Below are 15,749 nucleotides of genomic sequence, written 5' to 3'. Positions count from 1 at the left end.
ACCCTCCACTTCTAACAGGCTTTACTCAGTCTAGCTCAGAGCCTCTACCAGCCCAGCAGAATACACATCCCTCCTGGTGCCTCAGCTGATCAGGAGGCAGAAAAGGCCTCAGAGATAACATCTTCAAGCAGCAGAACCAATCCCACTGACCTCGTAGCCTCCTCCAAGCTCAGTTGTGCAGAGTGAGTTAATAGCCTTCAGGGACTAACATCTCATTTCTAAATCAGTTTAGATTTTTTTATTGACACAATGCTCTACCCTAAATATACACCCCAATTTTCAAGTCAACTCAGTAAAACATTTATCAAGCAGCCACTACACATGGCATGATAGTGATAACAGCTAGGCCCTGCCTTCAAACAGATTACAGTCGGCAAAAAGTAAGTTGAATGAGTATACAAATAACTAGAGCAGAAAGCAACACACAGGAGTATAACACGCTACAGACTCTACAGGATAACTAGGAAGAAGGGAAGGCTATCTGTGCTAGACCCTGAATTATAGGCAACGGGGACAGTACCCCAGTGTAGAAATAAAGAAGGGGAAAAAAGGAGGTTTTCAGCATGACTGGTACTCCAGATTCACAAGGTAGATTACCAAGAGTCCTTTTTTTGGCCACACCGTGTGACTTAACAGATCTTAGCTCCCGACCAGCGATCAAACCCATAATCCTGGCAGTGGAAGTATAAAGTCCTAGGCACCGGACCACCAGGGAATTCCCTCTGCAGAACCTTAAATATTACTCTAAGGCATCTTGGGTTTATGAATGTCTGTAGACAAAAAGTAACTAAAGGTATCAAGCATCATGGACACAATTAGACAGATGCTCATGCAGGAAGACTGGCAACACCAAAGAGGAGTTATCCCTCAAGGTCAAGCCCAGACAGACCTTGACCTTCTCTCTGATATATTCAAACCAGTACAGTTCTCACTGATCTCTTCCCTTTACTCAACTACTATTCCACTTAGGGTTTGAACACATAATCTGACACCCAATTTACATACTGTTTTACACTGTTCCTGAACTTTATAAAAGGCAAAAATCTAAAATCCAATACTTTAAATAAAATTTTTTATTTCTTGTATGTTTTGATAAAACTTTATTTGTGGACACTGAAAAGTGAATTTTACATTATTTAAAATAAAGTACTGGATTCAAATTCTTGCTGTATGATGTATTTTTGTCTATTTTGTAAAAGAAATCTACAAACACGTAGAACTGTGAGTTGCTTGCTGTCTGGAAGCCAAAAATTTAGCTCCTTGAATAGACCAGATGTTTTCTAGGAGCAGAGGGCATCTACTATCTCCCACAAATCAGCAAGGCAGCAAGCACAGAATCAAAGCCTAGTGCAAATGGTCACTGTCAGTTCCTCCCTCCTTTCTTCTATAAAAAAGACAGCATTGCATTGCAGGGCATGCACTTCTCACCTTCTTCAAGAAGCAGGTCACAGTCTGACCAGCCTGATACTGTTTAATCTTCTCCAAGGGGCTTACAGAGTGAGTGTTGAGAGCAGTATGGCCATCCTCCTTCAGCTCACTGTTTGCAGAAAGGCAATAGAAAGAGTGAACCAATCTCTATAAGCTTCTAGCTTGAGACCATCTCCTCCAACTGACCTTGGATTAATCTTACTGGACTCCCCTAACACATACACACCAACCATGCACAACTCCATTTCCGTCCATGAAGGGGAAATAATGTTCACAATACCTGCATGAAAGTTAATCCTTTCCAACTCACTCACCTAGGTATGAATAAACTACAAAGTAGGTAGCCAACAATAATCTTCATAAGTGTAGAAAATGAAATTACTTATTTCAATGCTTGAGCTACTGCTTTACTGTTTGCAGAACTGCTTTCACAAATGAATGTGACAACACTCTCATGTGTGACTCAAACAGGAAAGATATTATTAAACTTATTTTATGCTACAGACCCAGGAACTCAAGTCAGAGCTTCTGACTCAAAAATTCAGGGCTCTGTCCCGTGCTACCTTGGCATCCACTTTCTTGATTCTCTTTTGTCTATGCAGAAAAGCAACGAGGAGTTGTGGTCTGAAAATTATCGGTCTACAAATCACTTCAAAGGAAGCACAGAATTCCCACTGTTCCAACCCAGCCCAGCTTACCCATCCAAATTTCTAAAACAAAATAGAACTCGTCAATAAAATGGTATAAGTAATACCGGTAAAACTGCAACATAGGATAGCCAAGGACTGGTGAATATAAAAACCACAGGAAACTCATATACAAGTAAAGCTGAAACACAGATATCCTATGAACTTTGAGAACATGGTCCATTCCGTTCCGTTCCGTCGCTCAGTTGTGTCCGACTCTATGCGACCCCGTGGACTGTAGCCTACCAGGCTTCTCTGTCCATGGGATTCTCCAGGCAAGAATACTGGAGTGGGTTACCGTTTCCTTCTCCAGGGGATCTTCCTGACCCAGGGATCGAACCCGGGTCTCCCGCATTGGGGGCAGATGTTTTAACCTCTGAGCCACCTGAGAACATGGTACTAAGTGAAATAAACCAGTCACAGAAGGACTATGCATGACTCCACTTATATGAGGCATCTAAAGACATCAAACTCAAACTCAAAGAAACAGAAAGTAGAATGATGGTTGCAAGAGGCTGGGAGATGAGCAGGAAATGAATGGGTATGGAGTTTTAGTTAATGTAAGATGAAAAGTTTAGAGATCTGTTCACAAAAACATGCATATAGCTAAAAATATGGTGAGAGGGTAAATTCACATTGTGTTTTCATCACAATATCTTCATATCTAAATAATCTTCATATCTAAAAAAATTGAAAAAAAGATCAGAACACAGATAAACACAAAGAAAAGCCCATATGAAGACACTGGGAGGAGAGAGCCATCTGTAAGCTGAGACAGGCCTCAGAAGCACAAACCCTGCTGATACCTTTGTCTCAGACCAAAAAAAGTCTCCAAAATTATGAGAAAATAGATGTCTGCTGTTTAAGCTAAAAAAAAAATTAAAAATAAAACACAAACACATAAGTATGTGTTATCTTTTTCTTTTTCCCAAGTAATTTTAATTTACCTTTCTCTCTCAAAAAAAAAAAAGCAGCCACAACTACATTAATGCCAAGAGAAAACTCAGCGACTAGCAGGAATTCCAAAGACACACGTAAAGACTCTTGAACCGTCTGCTCTCCTAACTGCAGCGCCCACAAAGGAGCAATTAATTGATCAGGAAACATCTCATCTAGTTTGAGAGACCCTCACCCACCATGAACTCTGCTCTAAGATAAAGGACATTCTCTTTGTGCAGATCTTCATATCTAAGTGGGAATGAAAATATGGTGGCATTCTGTCAAGTTAGTCAACACCATCGATTAAATAAATATTTTTCCTCCTGACTTCAAGATACATAATTTTAAACAAAAGCAATGAGAAACACAGCAGTTATACCTTTATGTTTATACTATGCTTTTCAGAGGTGTTAAAATAAAATAATTAACAATACAACACAGGTGCACGGAGGAGGTGCAAGATGTGCTAGAATTTTACCTGTCCATCTGTCTGTCTGTTATCGTAACTCTCCATCCCTCATCTCCTCAATGGAATACACTCATTTCCTGGCTTGACCCACACTGCCACAGCATTGTCAGCATCTGGTACTCAAGGTTCCAGACGTATTTCCCTGTCTCAGACACAAGCCCTCTCAGAACTATTCCACTTCTGTTCTGATCCCTTTGGGATGCTGATCAAACCTTAACTTCAGAAAGTTGTTTAAGCTGTCCTGTCCTTCCATGACATCCTAGGCACATAAGACTTACAGCCTGGATGGATGGGGGCCTGACTCTGCCGAAGCACTGGCAATAATGTGGGTCTAGCTTCATTCACCGGAGAAGGCAATGGCAAGCCACTCCAGTACTCTTGCCTAGAAAATCCCATGGATGGAGGAGCCTGGTAGGCTGCAGTCCGTGGGGTCGCTATGGGTCGGACACGACTGAGTGACTTCACTTTCACTTTTCACTTTCACACATTGGAGAAGGAAATGGCAACCCACTCCAGTGTTCTTGCCTGGAGAATCCCAGGGACGGGGGAGGCTGGTGGGCTTCCGTCTATGGGGTCACACAGAGTCGGACACGACTGAAGTGACTTAGCAGCAGCAGCAGCTTCATTCACAGATGGCCTATTCAGTTCCAAGAGGCTGGGTTTTTTTTTTTTTTTCATGTGGGAAGCAGAAGCAAACAGGCCCACAGATCAACATGCTTAAGATTCTCTGAAAGAATTACCCCAGACAAATTGGATCCACCACTACACAGAACTGCTAGTTCTACTAGTCTACTACTAGCTCTACTAGTTCACTCAGAATCCCCTGTGGAACATCCCTTTGCATAATCCACTAGAGTATGACCTAAATTTTCAGTCACCAAGCAGTAGTCCACAAAAAACAAGTATTCTTGGCTACACAATGTATGTTTAGGGAATTATTGAGTTCTAATACTAGGTTCAAATAGATTCAAGGGATTAGGTCTGATAGACAGAGTGCCTGAAGAACTATGGACGGAGGTTTATGACATTATACAGGACCATCCCCAAGAAAAAGAAATGCAAAAAGGCAAATAGGTTGTCTGAGGAGGCCTTACAAATAGCAGTGAAAAGAAGAGAAGCGAAAGGCAAAGGAGAAAAGATACACCCATGTGAATGCAGAGTTCCAAATAACAAGGAGAGATAAGAAAGCCTTCCTCGGTGATTAATGCAAAGAAATAGAGGAAAGCAATAGAATGGGAAAGACTAGAGATCTCTTCAAGAAAATTAGAGATACCAAAGGAACATTTCATGCAAAGATGAGCACATTAAAGGACAGAAATGGTATGGACCTACTGAAAGCAGAAGATACAAAGACGAGGTGGCAAGAATACACAGAAGAACTATAAAAGATCTTCATGACCCAGATAACCATGATGGTATGATCATTCACCTAGAGCCAGACATACTGGAATGCGAAGTCAAGTGGGCCTTAGGAAGCATCACTACGAACAAAGCTAGTGGAGGTGATGCAATTCCAGTTGAGCCATTTCAAATCCTAAAAGATGATACTGTGAAAGTACTGCAGTCATAAGACAGTAAATTTGGAAAACTCAGCAGTGGCCACAGGACTGGAAAAGGTCAGTTTTCATTCCAATCCCAAAGAAAGGAAATGCCAAAGAAAGCTCGAACCACCGCACAATTGCACTCATCTCACACGCTAGTAAAGTCATGCTCAACATTCTCCACACCAGGCTTCAACAGTACATGAACCAAGAACTTCCAGAAGTTCAAGCTGGTTTTAGAAAAGGCAGAGGAAGGAGAGATCAAACTGCCAACATCCACTGGATCATCGAAAAAGCAAGAGAGTTTCAGAAAAACATCTGCTTCTGATTTATTGACTATGAGAAAGCCTTTGACCATGTGGATCAAAACAAACTGTGGAAAATTATTAAAAGAGATGAGAATACCAGACCACTTTATCTGCCTCCTGAGAAATCTGTATGAAGGTTAAGAAGCAACAGTTAGAACTGGACATGGAACAACTGACTGGTTCCAAATCAGGAAAGGAGTACGTCAAGGCTGTATACTGTCACCCTGCTTATTTAACTTATATGTAGAGTACATTATGAGAAATGCTGGACAGGATGAAGCACAAGCTGGAATCAAGATTGGCAGAAGAAATATCAATAATCTCAGATATGCAGATAATCACCGTTATGGCAGAAACTGAAGAACTAAAGAGCCTCTTGAAAGTGAGAGAGTGAAAAAGTTGGCTTAAAACTCAACATTCAGAAAAAAAAGAAATTCAACATTCAGAAAACTAAGATCATGGCATCTGGTCCCATCACTCCACAGCAAATAGATGAGGAAAGTGACAGACTTTATTTTTTGGGGCTCCAAAATCACTGCAGATGGTGACTGCAGCCAGGAAATTAAAAGATGCTTGCTCCTTGGAAGAAAAGCTATGACCAACCTAGAGAGCATATTAAAAAGCAGAGACATTACTTTGCTAACAAAGGTCCTTCTAGTCAAGGCTATGGTTTTTCCAGTACCCATGTATGGATATGAGAGTTGGACTATAAAGAAAGTTGAGCACCGAAGAATTGATGCTTTTGAACTATGGTGTTGGAGAAGATTCTTGAGAGTGCCTTGGACTGACTGCAAGCAGATCAAACCAGTCCATCCTAAAGGAAATCAGTTCTGAATACTCATTGGAAGGACTGATGCTGAAGCTGAAATTCCAATTCTTTGGCCACCTGATGCGAAGAACTGACTCATTTGAAAAGACCCTGATGCTAGGAATGACTGAAGGCTGGAGGAGAAGGGGACAACAGAGGATGAGATGGTTGGATAGCATCACCAACTCAATGGACATGAGTTTTTGAGTAAGCTCCGGGAGTTTGTGATGGACAGTGAAGCCTGGCGTGCTGCAGTCCATGGGGTCGCAAAGAGTTGGACACAACTGAGTGACTGAACTGAACTGAGAACACTAGACTGAGAGCAAAAATGTTTCTTGTCAAATGTCAACAAACAGACTTGCAATCAGCCTTTAAATTGATCCTTAAACTCTGAATACAGCTTTCACACTGATTTTCATATAATCTCTCTAATTTAGCTATACCGAGAAACCAGACAAATATCCCTCCTGAAGGAAAAAAGGCAACCTGGACAGAGAGATAAGTCCAGAGAAATAAGTCACAACACTGGCTGAATTAAGACTTAAGAATTCAGGTTCCTGACTCCAAAGCCCATGCTCTTTCTACGGAACCACTGGAGCTCCCCTCACCTTGGCCGAACACTCAGCTCTGGGATGGTTCGAATAAATCTGGGATGACTTATTGGGAGAAACCTGGAAAAGAAATAAAGTCAGATCAATTCTCTTATTCTCTGTCACACTATAATCTGGAGATCAGAATTTCTAACTTCCCACTCAAATGAGCTTAAAAAACCACCAATTCCACTGCCACACCACCCCCTGGTAACATCAGGCTTGAGGGTTTCCATTCTCAGTGTTTGAGAAAACGTTCAGAAATTAGCTCATCTGATCTTTTGGGATTATCATATTAAACCCTGAAATGAATTTTCCTTACAGACCATATACTCCAACTCTTTCACTCTAAAAAGAAGGAAATTGAGGTCTAGAGAGAATAAATGATTTACTGAAGTTCCCACAGGTACTTAAATTAATATGCAAATTATTGACTAGACTTAGAATTTTTCTTTTGGTTTTCTTATGGCAAGGACTTCTGCAGCAATAACATACTGTGACTCGATTTAAAGTAAATGAATACAATTAAGGAATGTACTGGAAAGTGTATTATAGTAACTGCTGATACATACTGAGCAATAACTATGTGTCAGACAAGCCAGCAGGCACATTCCACGCTAGGTGTTCTTTTTCCAATCATTGCGATGGCCCTACAAGGTAGTCACTACTATCACTCTCACTTTACAAATTAGGAAAATAAAACTGAGAGAGCTAAGGAACTGTTGAACTTGTGGTCATGTAATTTTAAGTGGCAAATCTGGAATTCAACCCAGATCTGACTTTAAATGAATGCTCTTAGCCACTACATTATACACCATTAAAAAAGTAAAGAGAGACAAAGGGACTCTGGTGAATATTTTGGTCAACTAAAAGAAAATCTGACATATGCACAATTTTTGGAACCTACCCCAGTTCCCATCCCTTCTCCCACAATTACAACAAGCTCTCCTCAAAGCCAGACCCTCTGCATAAATAAAAACAAAGCTGAAAAAAAAAAAGCCAGCCCCTCGCCCAAAGCTTCCATACTTGAAGGTCTTCATGTCTCTCCCGCCAATCACTCGGGCAGTGACTTTCTTCCCAACTTTCAGCTTGGCAGTAGGAGATATGCCCACTGGAACATCATCGAGAATGTGGGAGGCATGGATGCAGCCAATGATGCCATCTTCCAGGGTCACAACCACATGGGTAGGCTTAATGGACTTGACAGTCCCTGTGACCATGTCCCCAATGGACAGGGTGTGCTTCTTCACAGTCCCTACGACCAGAACTGGATCCACTTCCTCATCCTCGTCGACTGTCTCTGAGTCCTTCCGGGTCTGTCTCATGGTCCTCTTAGCAGCTGGCCCCTCAACGGCTAAAAGGAGACCGGTCACTCCTGGTTCTGTGGTCTGGAGGGTTAGGGAGACGCCTTGCCCCACCTGCAATTTCTCTGAGTCAAAGCGGAAGGTGTCGTTCAGGTGAGAGGTCAGGGAGAAAGCTGCGAGGTGGCCAGTCTCTACCAAGGAGGCGACGGCAAACGACTCCTCCAAGTGCTGCACAACGGCCTGGAGGTCACTGCCTTTCTTCAGCTGGAAAACAGAAAACCACCATCCCTGCTTCCTACAGAGCACAAGGACTCGTTCCTCACCCACTGGGCAGGGTGTGACTGAGGAAGCCCTCTGAGTCCCGGGAACCCAAGGCTCACATGAGCTGGAACAAACTAGCCTCCACTCCCTGGACCCAGTTTCCCCTCCTGTATTCTGAGGCTGTCGACATGATCACACTCAGGAAACTATGTCAAGATCGCCTGGAGTTAGCTTCTGTTTTGAATTCAGATTCCTAGTCCTATCCTACAATTGGCGAAAGCAGAACTTTACAGGTGACTCTGATGTACAGCCAGGTGACCGCTAACAGTCCTCCAGCTTTAACACAACACCATGGTTCCTGCTCTCCTAGTCCTGCAGCTCTCCATCCAGTGTTTTAACTTGGCCAACAAGAGTCGTTACCAACAGCTTACTGTGTATGAGGATGTAGCCTATCCTTCCCCATCACCCAACCTGTGCTCACACCTTTACACGAGCGCCAGCTTCACTCAGATGATAAAATGGAAATGGGGCCTACTAGAAAGCTTGTATGCATGGATACTAAGTTGCTTCAGTCGTGTCTGACTCTTTGTGACGCTATGACAGTAGCCCACCAGGCTCCTCTGTCCACGGGGATGCTCCAGGCAAGAACACTGAAGAGGGTTGCTGTGCCCTCTTCCAGGGGATCTTCCCGACCCAGGGATTGAACCTGCATCTCTTATGTCTCCTGCACTGGCAGGGAGGGTCTTTACCACTAGTGCCACCTGGGAAGCCCTGTTAGAAAGCTTGCTGCTGCTAAGTTACTTCAGTCATGTCCGACTCTGTGCAACCCCATAGACGGAAGCCCACCAGGCTCCCCCATCCCTGGGATTCTCCAGCAAGAACACTGGAGTGGGTTGCCATTTCCTTCTCCAATGTGTGAAAGTGAAAAGTGAAAGTGAAGTCGCTCAGTCGTGTGCGACCCTTAGCGACCCCACGGACTGCAGCCTACCAGGCTCCTCCATCCATGGGATTTTCTAGGCAAGAGTACAGGAGTGGCTTGCCATTGCCTTCTCCAGTTAGAAAGCTTAGTGAGGGGTTAATACTGCTTGCTATTTCTCTTTGTGTCTCAAAGTCTCAAAATTAGAAGCAACTAGAGGTTAAGGATTACATCTATATAATCCTCTGTAACATACCCTATGTAACGAGGAGCTTAATAAGTACTTCAGAAAATGATGAAATATATGTGTCATCTGGAAAGAAAATACCACTCATTTTGAGAGCTTTCTTGAAGCTATTCTTTGCCCACACAAAGTGGACAGAGCAGGTGCAGATGAACAGCCTGGAGTCAGACTACCCACAGACATGTTCTGTTTGGTTCACATGTTTAAAAAAGAGTTTCTAACATTTCCCATTTCCTATTTAAAAAAAAAAAATTAAATTCTGCCTTCTCTTCAAATTCAATGCCTGAGCAACACTAACCCAGATACTCTCACGTGGCAACAAGCAGACAGTGGATTGAGGAGCTCTGCATGGGCTCCTCAATCCGTCAAGAGTCCTACAGTCACCACCCTTGCCTGCTGCACTCCTCTGCGACGCCAGCTTGGCCCTCATCAGGGTGACCATGTGATTCATCCGCCTGAACTAGAGTGAAAGTCACTGCTACTAACGAGCACACCAGGGCAATTCCCGAGCTGTCCCATTGGGACCTGGTGATGTCACTGCCAGGGCCTGGGTTCAATCCCCAGTCAGGGAACCTTCAAGCCACACAGCTTGGTCAAAACACCAAAACCAAAACAAACAAGCACACCAGAACAACAGGTACGCCTGGGAATGACCCAGAGAAATTCAGGCACATAGTTACCCTGTGTACAAGCATCTGCAGAGCATGTGGGGTTGAAGGGGTGGGTGTGTAGTGCCTCTGAAATCATGGGAATGAAGTCTACAATCAACAAGCTTACCTTTTTAGCTTTTCTATTCACCAAATCGTGGCAGAGGGAAACATGTACTTCCAACTTCAACATATCAACGTTTAAGATTACAGCCTTCTTTTTCTGCCCAGGTTCCACCTCCTGCCCTGCAGTGCAGAACCACACACAATGTGATCACCCTCCTGGAGCAGGGGAGGGGGGAAGAAGACAGCATCTTTCCAACCTCCCTGCAGCCCTCAGGCACAATATAGAGGAGGACCTATGTCCTGGGTCTATACAGGTTAGGGAAGCCTAGGGTTGAGTTCCCATAATTCAAGTGTGTCAATTTACACAACCTGATAAATAAAAATCTAGATTCACCCAAATACAACAATAAAAGGACTCATACCTAAACCTTCTTTAGTGCTGCTGCCACCTTCATTTGCATTTACACAAAATAAGCATGCCAAAAACTTCTATTAAAGCAGTTCATCTAGCCTAAGTATTTGGAAACTATGTCCCCAACAGAGGAAGCAATGGGCAAAGGGTTCCCCTACCAACCAAGACAGGTGAGAGAGATGCACTCACCTGCCCGATGATACTTGCTGGCTCGCAGGACCAGGCCAGGCACAGGGCCCTCACTGAACAGCACAGAGCCGTCTTCCAACACCTCCTGCACCTCCAGGTCAAGGGCCATGCCCGGGGTCATTTCAGCAACAGTCTGGATCAACACAGAGTCTGACAAAAACCCAAAGGAAACAGGGATTAACAAGATGAAACAACACTCACCATTCTTTTTCCTTTGGAAATATGATGCCATATGGAGGACACTTCCAATGCTCTGCATTGGAAACACTGTGAAGGTAAAACCACTCTTGGTAAAAATGTCTGATATCCATGAACACTCCCATCACAGGCAGAGACCTATGCCCCCTGTGAATCCCTCCTGGCCATAATCCATGGAAACAGCCAATGAGTGTCAGGAACACATGCTTTGTTTTGGCTTTGGAATTCTTATCCTTTCTGTTTAGAAGCTACCCTTTCAAGCTTCTTATTCCCAAATCCCACTGGGGTTCCAACAATTCTGCACAATGTTCAACACTTAAGAGGATCAGACTAAAAACCCCCACGAAGTCCTCCAGCAGGTCCCTGGTTCCATTTTATCACTCACCACACGTGATGAATAAAGGAACAGAAAGTGAAGGAGTGAATGGATTCACACAAATGCAAACCTGAGGCCACAGAACTCAGGGGAATCTGGACTGGGAGGGAGCACAGCAACTCCTGGGATAACAGCGATGATCTTTTATTGGAATCTGGGTGGCAGTTAAACAGGGGCGTTCACTTTATAAACATTTATTTAGCAGAACAGAACCCTAACAGATTTGTGCAGGTTTCAGAGGTCCTACTCCCATTTTTAAAAGTTTAGACTTGTTTTTTAAATATCGGGTAGCCAAACAACTCATTGGAACAGACAGGTCTAATGGAGGCTGCACACGCTCCACCCTGGCCCTCACTGTCTGCCCTACTGCCCCCACCTCGGTTGCTCATGAGGCTCCGGACGCCCTGCCACTCCTCCAGGCACTGGCTCAGGAGGAGGACGCTGGTTGTGGCCAGGTCCCCCAGGGTGCAGTCTGACAGCCGCAGTGACAGCAGCATCCGCTGCTTCTCCTCGTCCACGTTGGTCACCTTCGCAACCACCGTCTGCCCCTCGACAAAGTGGTCACTTGTGGAGGTCACAAACTTGTCACTCAAGACCTAAAGGGAAGAATCAAGCACAAAATGAAGAAAGGAAAGGAAGCCTCTATTAGAACAACCCCCTTGAAACACCCAGAGAGAAGCGTGAGGCAGTAGGTGTATCCCAACAAAGAATCTCCAGTTCTAAGTACAGCTCTATTCCCCTTCCATAAAAACACAGGAGGCGCCCTGGCTGCCAACCCAGCCTTCTAAGGCCACCCAGCTAAGAAGGCCCAGAGCAACTCTCTGCCCCTCACTACGCATGCTTCTGGGGCCCTCCCCTCTGCTCTCATCTTTAAAATTGTTTTGGCAGGAGATGAAAATGAGACCTGCCCAGGCAAGACATGAGGGAAACACACTGAGGGAAGGTAAGAGAGATTTATGAATTGTCTGTGGCAGGAATGAGCGATGAGCCCTTTGCTCTCCACCATCTTACACGGGCTTTGATAAGACTCCCTTGCTCTCTGGGTCTCAGTGTATGCAGTAGCCTAAGTGATCCTATGGGATCTCTAGGATCCTCTCCAGTTGCAAAAGCTGGCCATCCAAAGACCTTCCCAACGCTATAGCATGAAGTGGAAAGCTACCCCTTCCTCCAGGACACACAACGGGCAAGAGGAGTGCAGATGGAATCTCAGCTCCATTCCTCCTCACCCAGCACCTTTACGTGATGCCTCTGAGAGTGTTTCAAGAGAATACAGAGTATCCTGCTCTTCCCCACCAACTCTCTGGGTCTGTGACCCTAGTGTCAAAGGCCCTTGTGCAGGAATCTGAACTTACAGCTTTGGGAGCCAGTCCACTAAGACCTGAGGGGAACTGGACGAACACACCGTAGTCCTTGATGTTCTTCACAAAACCAATGAGCAGCATTCCGGGATGGATTTCTGAGAAGCTCTTGGGATTCTGGCCACCCTCTACTGCAGAGACCAAGGCTGGCTTCCTGCAAAGGAGCTAGTGGACTTTATCAAGGAATGTTCCAGAAAGGGCAGATGCACTGTCCACCTTTCCCGTCTCCTTTCTCCACTCTCTCTACCACAGCGATTCTCTGAGTGTGCAGACCAGCAGCCACCACATCACCTGGAACCTGAGGCAAACCCTTACGAACCACCCCAAACTTGCTGAATCAGACGGGGTGGGGGCGGCGGCGACAGCAGGCTATGTTGGACCAAAATCCTCCAGGTGACTCTGACACACATTGAAGTCTGGGGATCACTGTTTCATTCCTTTTCTTATCAACTTACCTCCGGATTACCAGAGGAGACCGGAAGGGAATGGCCCATCCCCAGTGGCTTGGCAGCTGGATCAGCCATGACACCACCCTCTTGCCTCTATCTTATACCAACCAACCCTATTTTACCTCCTCTGTCCCTCTTCATTCTGAGGAGATTTCATTTTACATTCTGTGAGAAAGAAGTCAGGATCTTCCTTCTAAGCTGCCACACTAGGACCAAAAGGAATATTCTGAGACCCGTATCTCAGCAGGGGAGAGGGGAGGGAAGGAAAGAGGACAGCAGGTACTTACTAATTGTTCCAACTTGGGGACAAGAACTAAGTGCCCTGAGAAGGCTGGATGTGCCACTGGGGGTGTCCTGCCGGGCCCGGCATGCCATGCGGCCCCCTCCCCAACACCCTGGACTCCCACTCTGTGCTGACCACTAGCATCTGCAAGCAGCACCTCAGTCTTGCTCTAATTACCACCAGGGAAACAGAGGCAAAGTGCAGGTTTGCCCACTGGTGTGGTTCGATGGATGGGTGTACCTCTGAAGGCAGAAGCCACTTCTTTCCCATGAGTTTCCAACTAAGAGCAGAACCTGACCCGGAGGTCCCATGTGCCCCTCCCCAGAGGAGCAATGCTTCCCCACCTCCACGGCCCCCACAGCCCGGTGAAGGATACAACCCGTTCCTCACTCGTGCTCAGACACAGGACCCGGTGCAGGGTGTCGCCTGTCTGGAGCCAGTGATGCAGCAGTGGGCCATTGGTGACATGGTCCGACAGATGAGCTGTCGGGAGGAAGCCGGGGATGTTGTGGGGCAGGACAGCCACCTTCAGCCCATCTTTGGTCTTCTCTAAAACCTTCACATCCACCAACTACCCAGGGAGGAGAAAGACAAAAATACAGTATTTGTCTTGAGAAGAGAGCAGCCTATGTGGGTCAGGGGAAGACCAGAGGCATCAAACTCCAGCACCAGGGATGCCTGAGAGGTCGAAATCAGAGAAGCAGCTTTTTCCCACTCCTACCCCACGCTCCCAAAGACCCGGCAGGCACATACACCACACACACAGCGGGAACCATCTGCTGCTCACGTCGCTCCTCCCCCAAGTCCCTCCCATGGGTCCCAAGGGAACGACAGCCTTGCACGCTGGCCACAGAGCCCACAGAGAAAGGGGCGGCAGCACACTGAGGGCAGGCCGAGCTACAGCAGCATTCCCTCTCCTAAACAGCTCCCTGGGCGCCGACACACGGCCCTGGAACTGTATGGAGCTCCTCTGAGCCTCCCCCTCCAGGGGTGCCAGGGCCCCAGGGTCAGAGGCACCCTGTTCTCCGCTTCTGTAAGTAAACTAATTTGTCTGGAGACGCCAAGTACCTGCCCAGCACTAACGGCTTTCTTTTTCTTCTGACTCTGTCCTTCACACTCTTGCTTCAGATCACTCGACAGCCTGAAGGACAAGAGCATCCTCTCTTTGGACGGCTCACAGTTCAGCACCACAACCTTCACCACCTAGTGAGAAACCACACCTGCTTGGCCCTGGAGAGAGGTACCCCCCACCAGTGCCGCACAGGCCTTGGGAGAGCCCCCAGGACTCTGGATCAGATCAGAAGGCAGTGAAAACAAACGTACTGAGAGTTACACAGAATCCCCATGAATCAGCCTTCTGGGTGAAAAACAGACACGAATGAATTTTGGGGTATAACTTCAAGTTTTAAAAAAAAATTTTCCTAGTCTGCTGCAGACTCACTAGGTTTAGGACAGTGCCCCCTTGTGGTGACAGTGGCCTCAGACCATCTGCTGATGTGAGGGACTCAGGTGTATTGTGGGGAAGACTAACACCTTCCAGGCTGAGGGCCTAAGGTCCATTACGTTTACCAGCTTCCAGTGAGCCCCTGTGAGGGTTTCTCTCTGTTCCATTCCATCTCCACTTAGCTGCCTCAGGGCCACTACCCACATGCTCTCTCCCAGATCCCTTAAAAAGCAGCCCTCCTACTCCTTCAAATCTGTGTTCCCAGCATCATCGAGGAGAGGAGCCTGTCCAGGAGAAGGGTTACCTGGCCCGTGTAAAAGACACTCTCTGGGTCAGGGACGTACTCGGCACTGAGCTCGTGCCTGGGCACCAGTCCCTGCACATCATTGTAGAACTTCACGATGCAGCCGTAGTCCTTGACCCGGAGGATAAAGCCGTGAGTCTGCAGACCAGGCTTGGCATCATCATAGCAGGTAATGGCAGGAAGTTTGGACTCAACCAGGGTTTTCTTCAGGGTCATCATGAGCTTCTTGGCTTTAGGGTCACAAAGCAAAACCTAGGGACAGGATACTGGCTGTCACCAAATCATCCATTTTTGAGGGAGCCACTGTAAAAGGGAGTCTCTGCCATCCCGAGCCTGAGGGCCATGTGCTGTTCTGTGCTTAGTCCCTCAGTCATGTCTGACTCTTTGTGACCCTATGGACTGTAGCCCACCAGGCTCTCCGTCCATGGGGTTCTCCAGGCAAGAATACAGGAATGGATTGCCATGCCCTTCTCCAGGGGATCTTCTCAACACAAGGATCAAACCAAGGTCTCCCGCACTGCAGACAGAT

At 46.1% G+C, this 15,749-nt stretch overlaps 1 protein-coding gene across 2 annotated transcripts in view; it reads right to left on the bottom strand.

The window, feature by feature from the left end:
- The window catches only part of PDCD11 (programmed cell death 11), a 42,619-nt gene that overhangs the window by 10,461 nt on the left and 16,409 nt on the right, over positions 1–15,749 (bottom strand). For both annotated transcript variants that reach the window (XM_055424735.2, XM_055424736.2), the window contains exons 13-22: positions 15,221–15,472; positions 14,541–14,675; positions 13,849–14,043; positions 12,735–12,905; positions 11,759–11,978; positions 10,809–10,958; positions 10,272–10,387; positions 7,796–8,337; positions 6,788–6,850; positions 1,429–1,537 (exon numbers count right to left, since the gene is read on the bottom strand). In XM_055424735.2, the coding sequence (XP_055280710.2) occupies positions 1,429–1,537; positions 6,788–6,850; positions 7,796–8,337; positions 10,272–10,387; positions 10,809–10,958; positions 11,759–11,978; positions 12,735–12,905; positions 13,849–14,043; positions 14,541–14,675; positions 15,221–15,472 (1,953 nt within the window). The remainder of the gene's footprint in view (positions 1–1,428; positions 1,538–6,787; positions 6,851–7,795; positions 8,338–10,271; positions 10,388–10,808; positions 10,959–11,758; positions 11,979–12,734; positions 12,906–13,848; positions 14,044–14,540; positions 14,676–15,220; positions 15,473–15,749) is intronic.

Source organism: Moschus berezovskii, chromosome 12 (genome assembly GCF_049115385.1).
Source record: "Moschus berezovskii isolate FMDL1 chromosome 12, NW_MosBer_1.0, whole genome shotgun sequence".
In the NCBI taxonomy this organism is placed as follows: Eukaryota; Metazoa; Chordata; class Mammalia; order Artiodactyla; family Moschidae; genus Moschus; species Moschus berezovskii.
The sequence above is the reverse complement of the archived record's forward strand: the minus strand, read 5'-3'. Positions and strand labels throughout refer to the sequence as shown.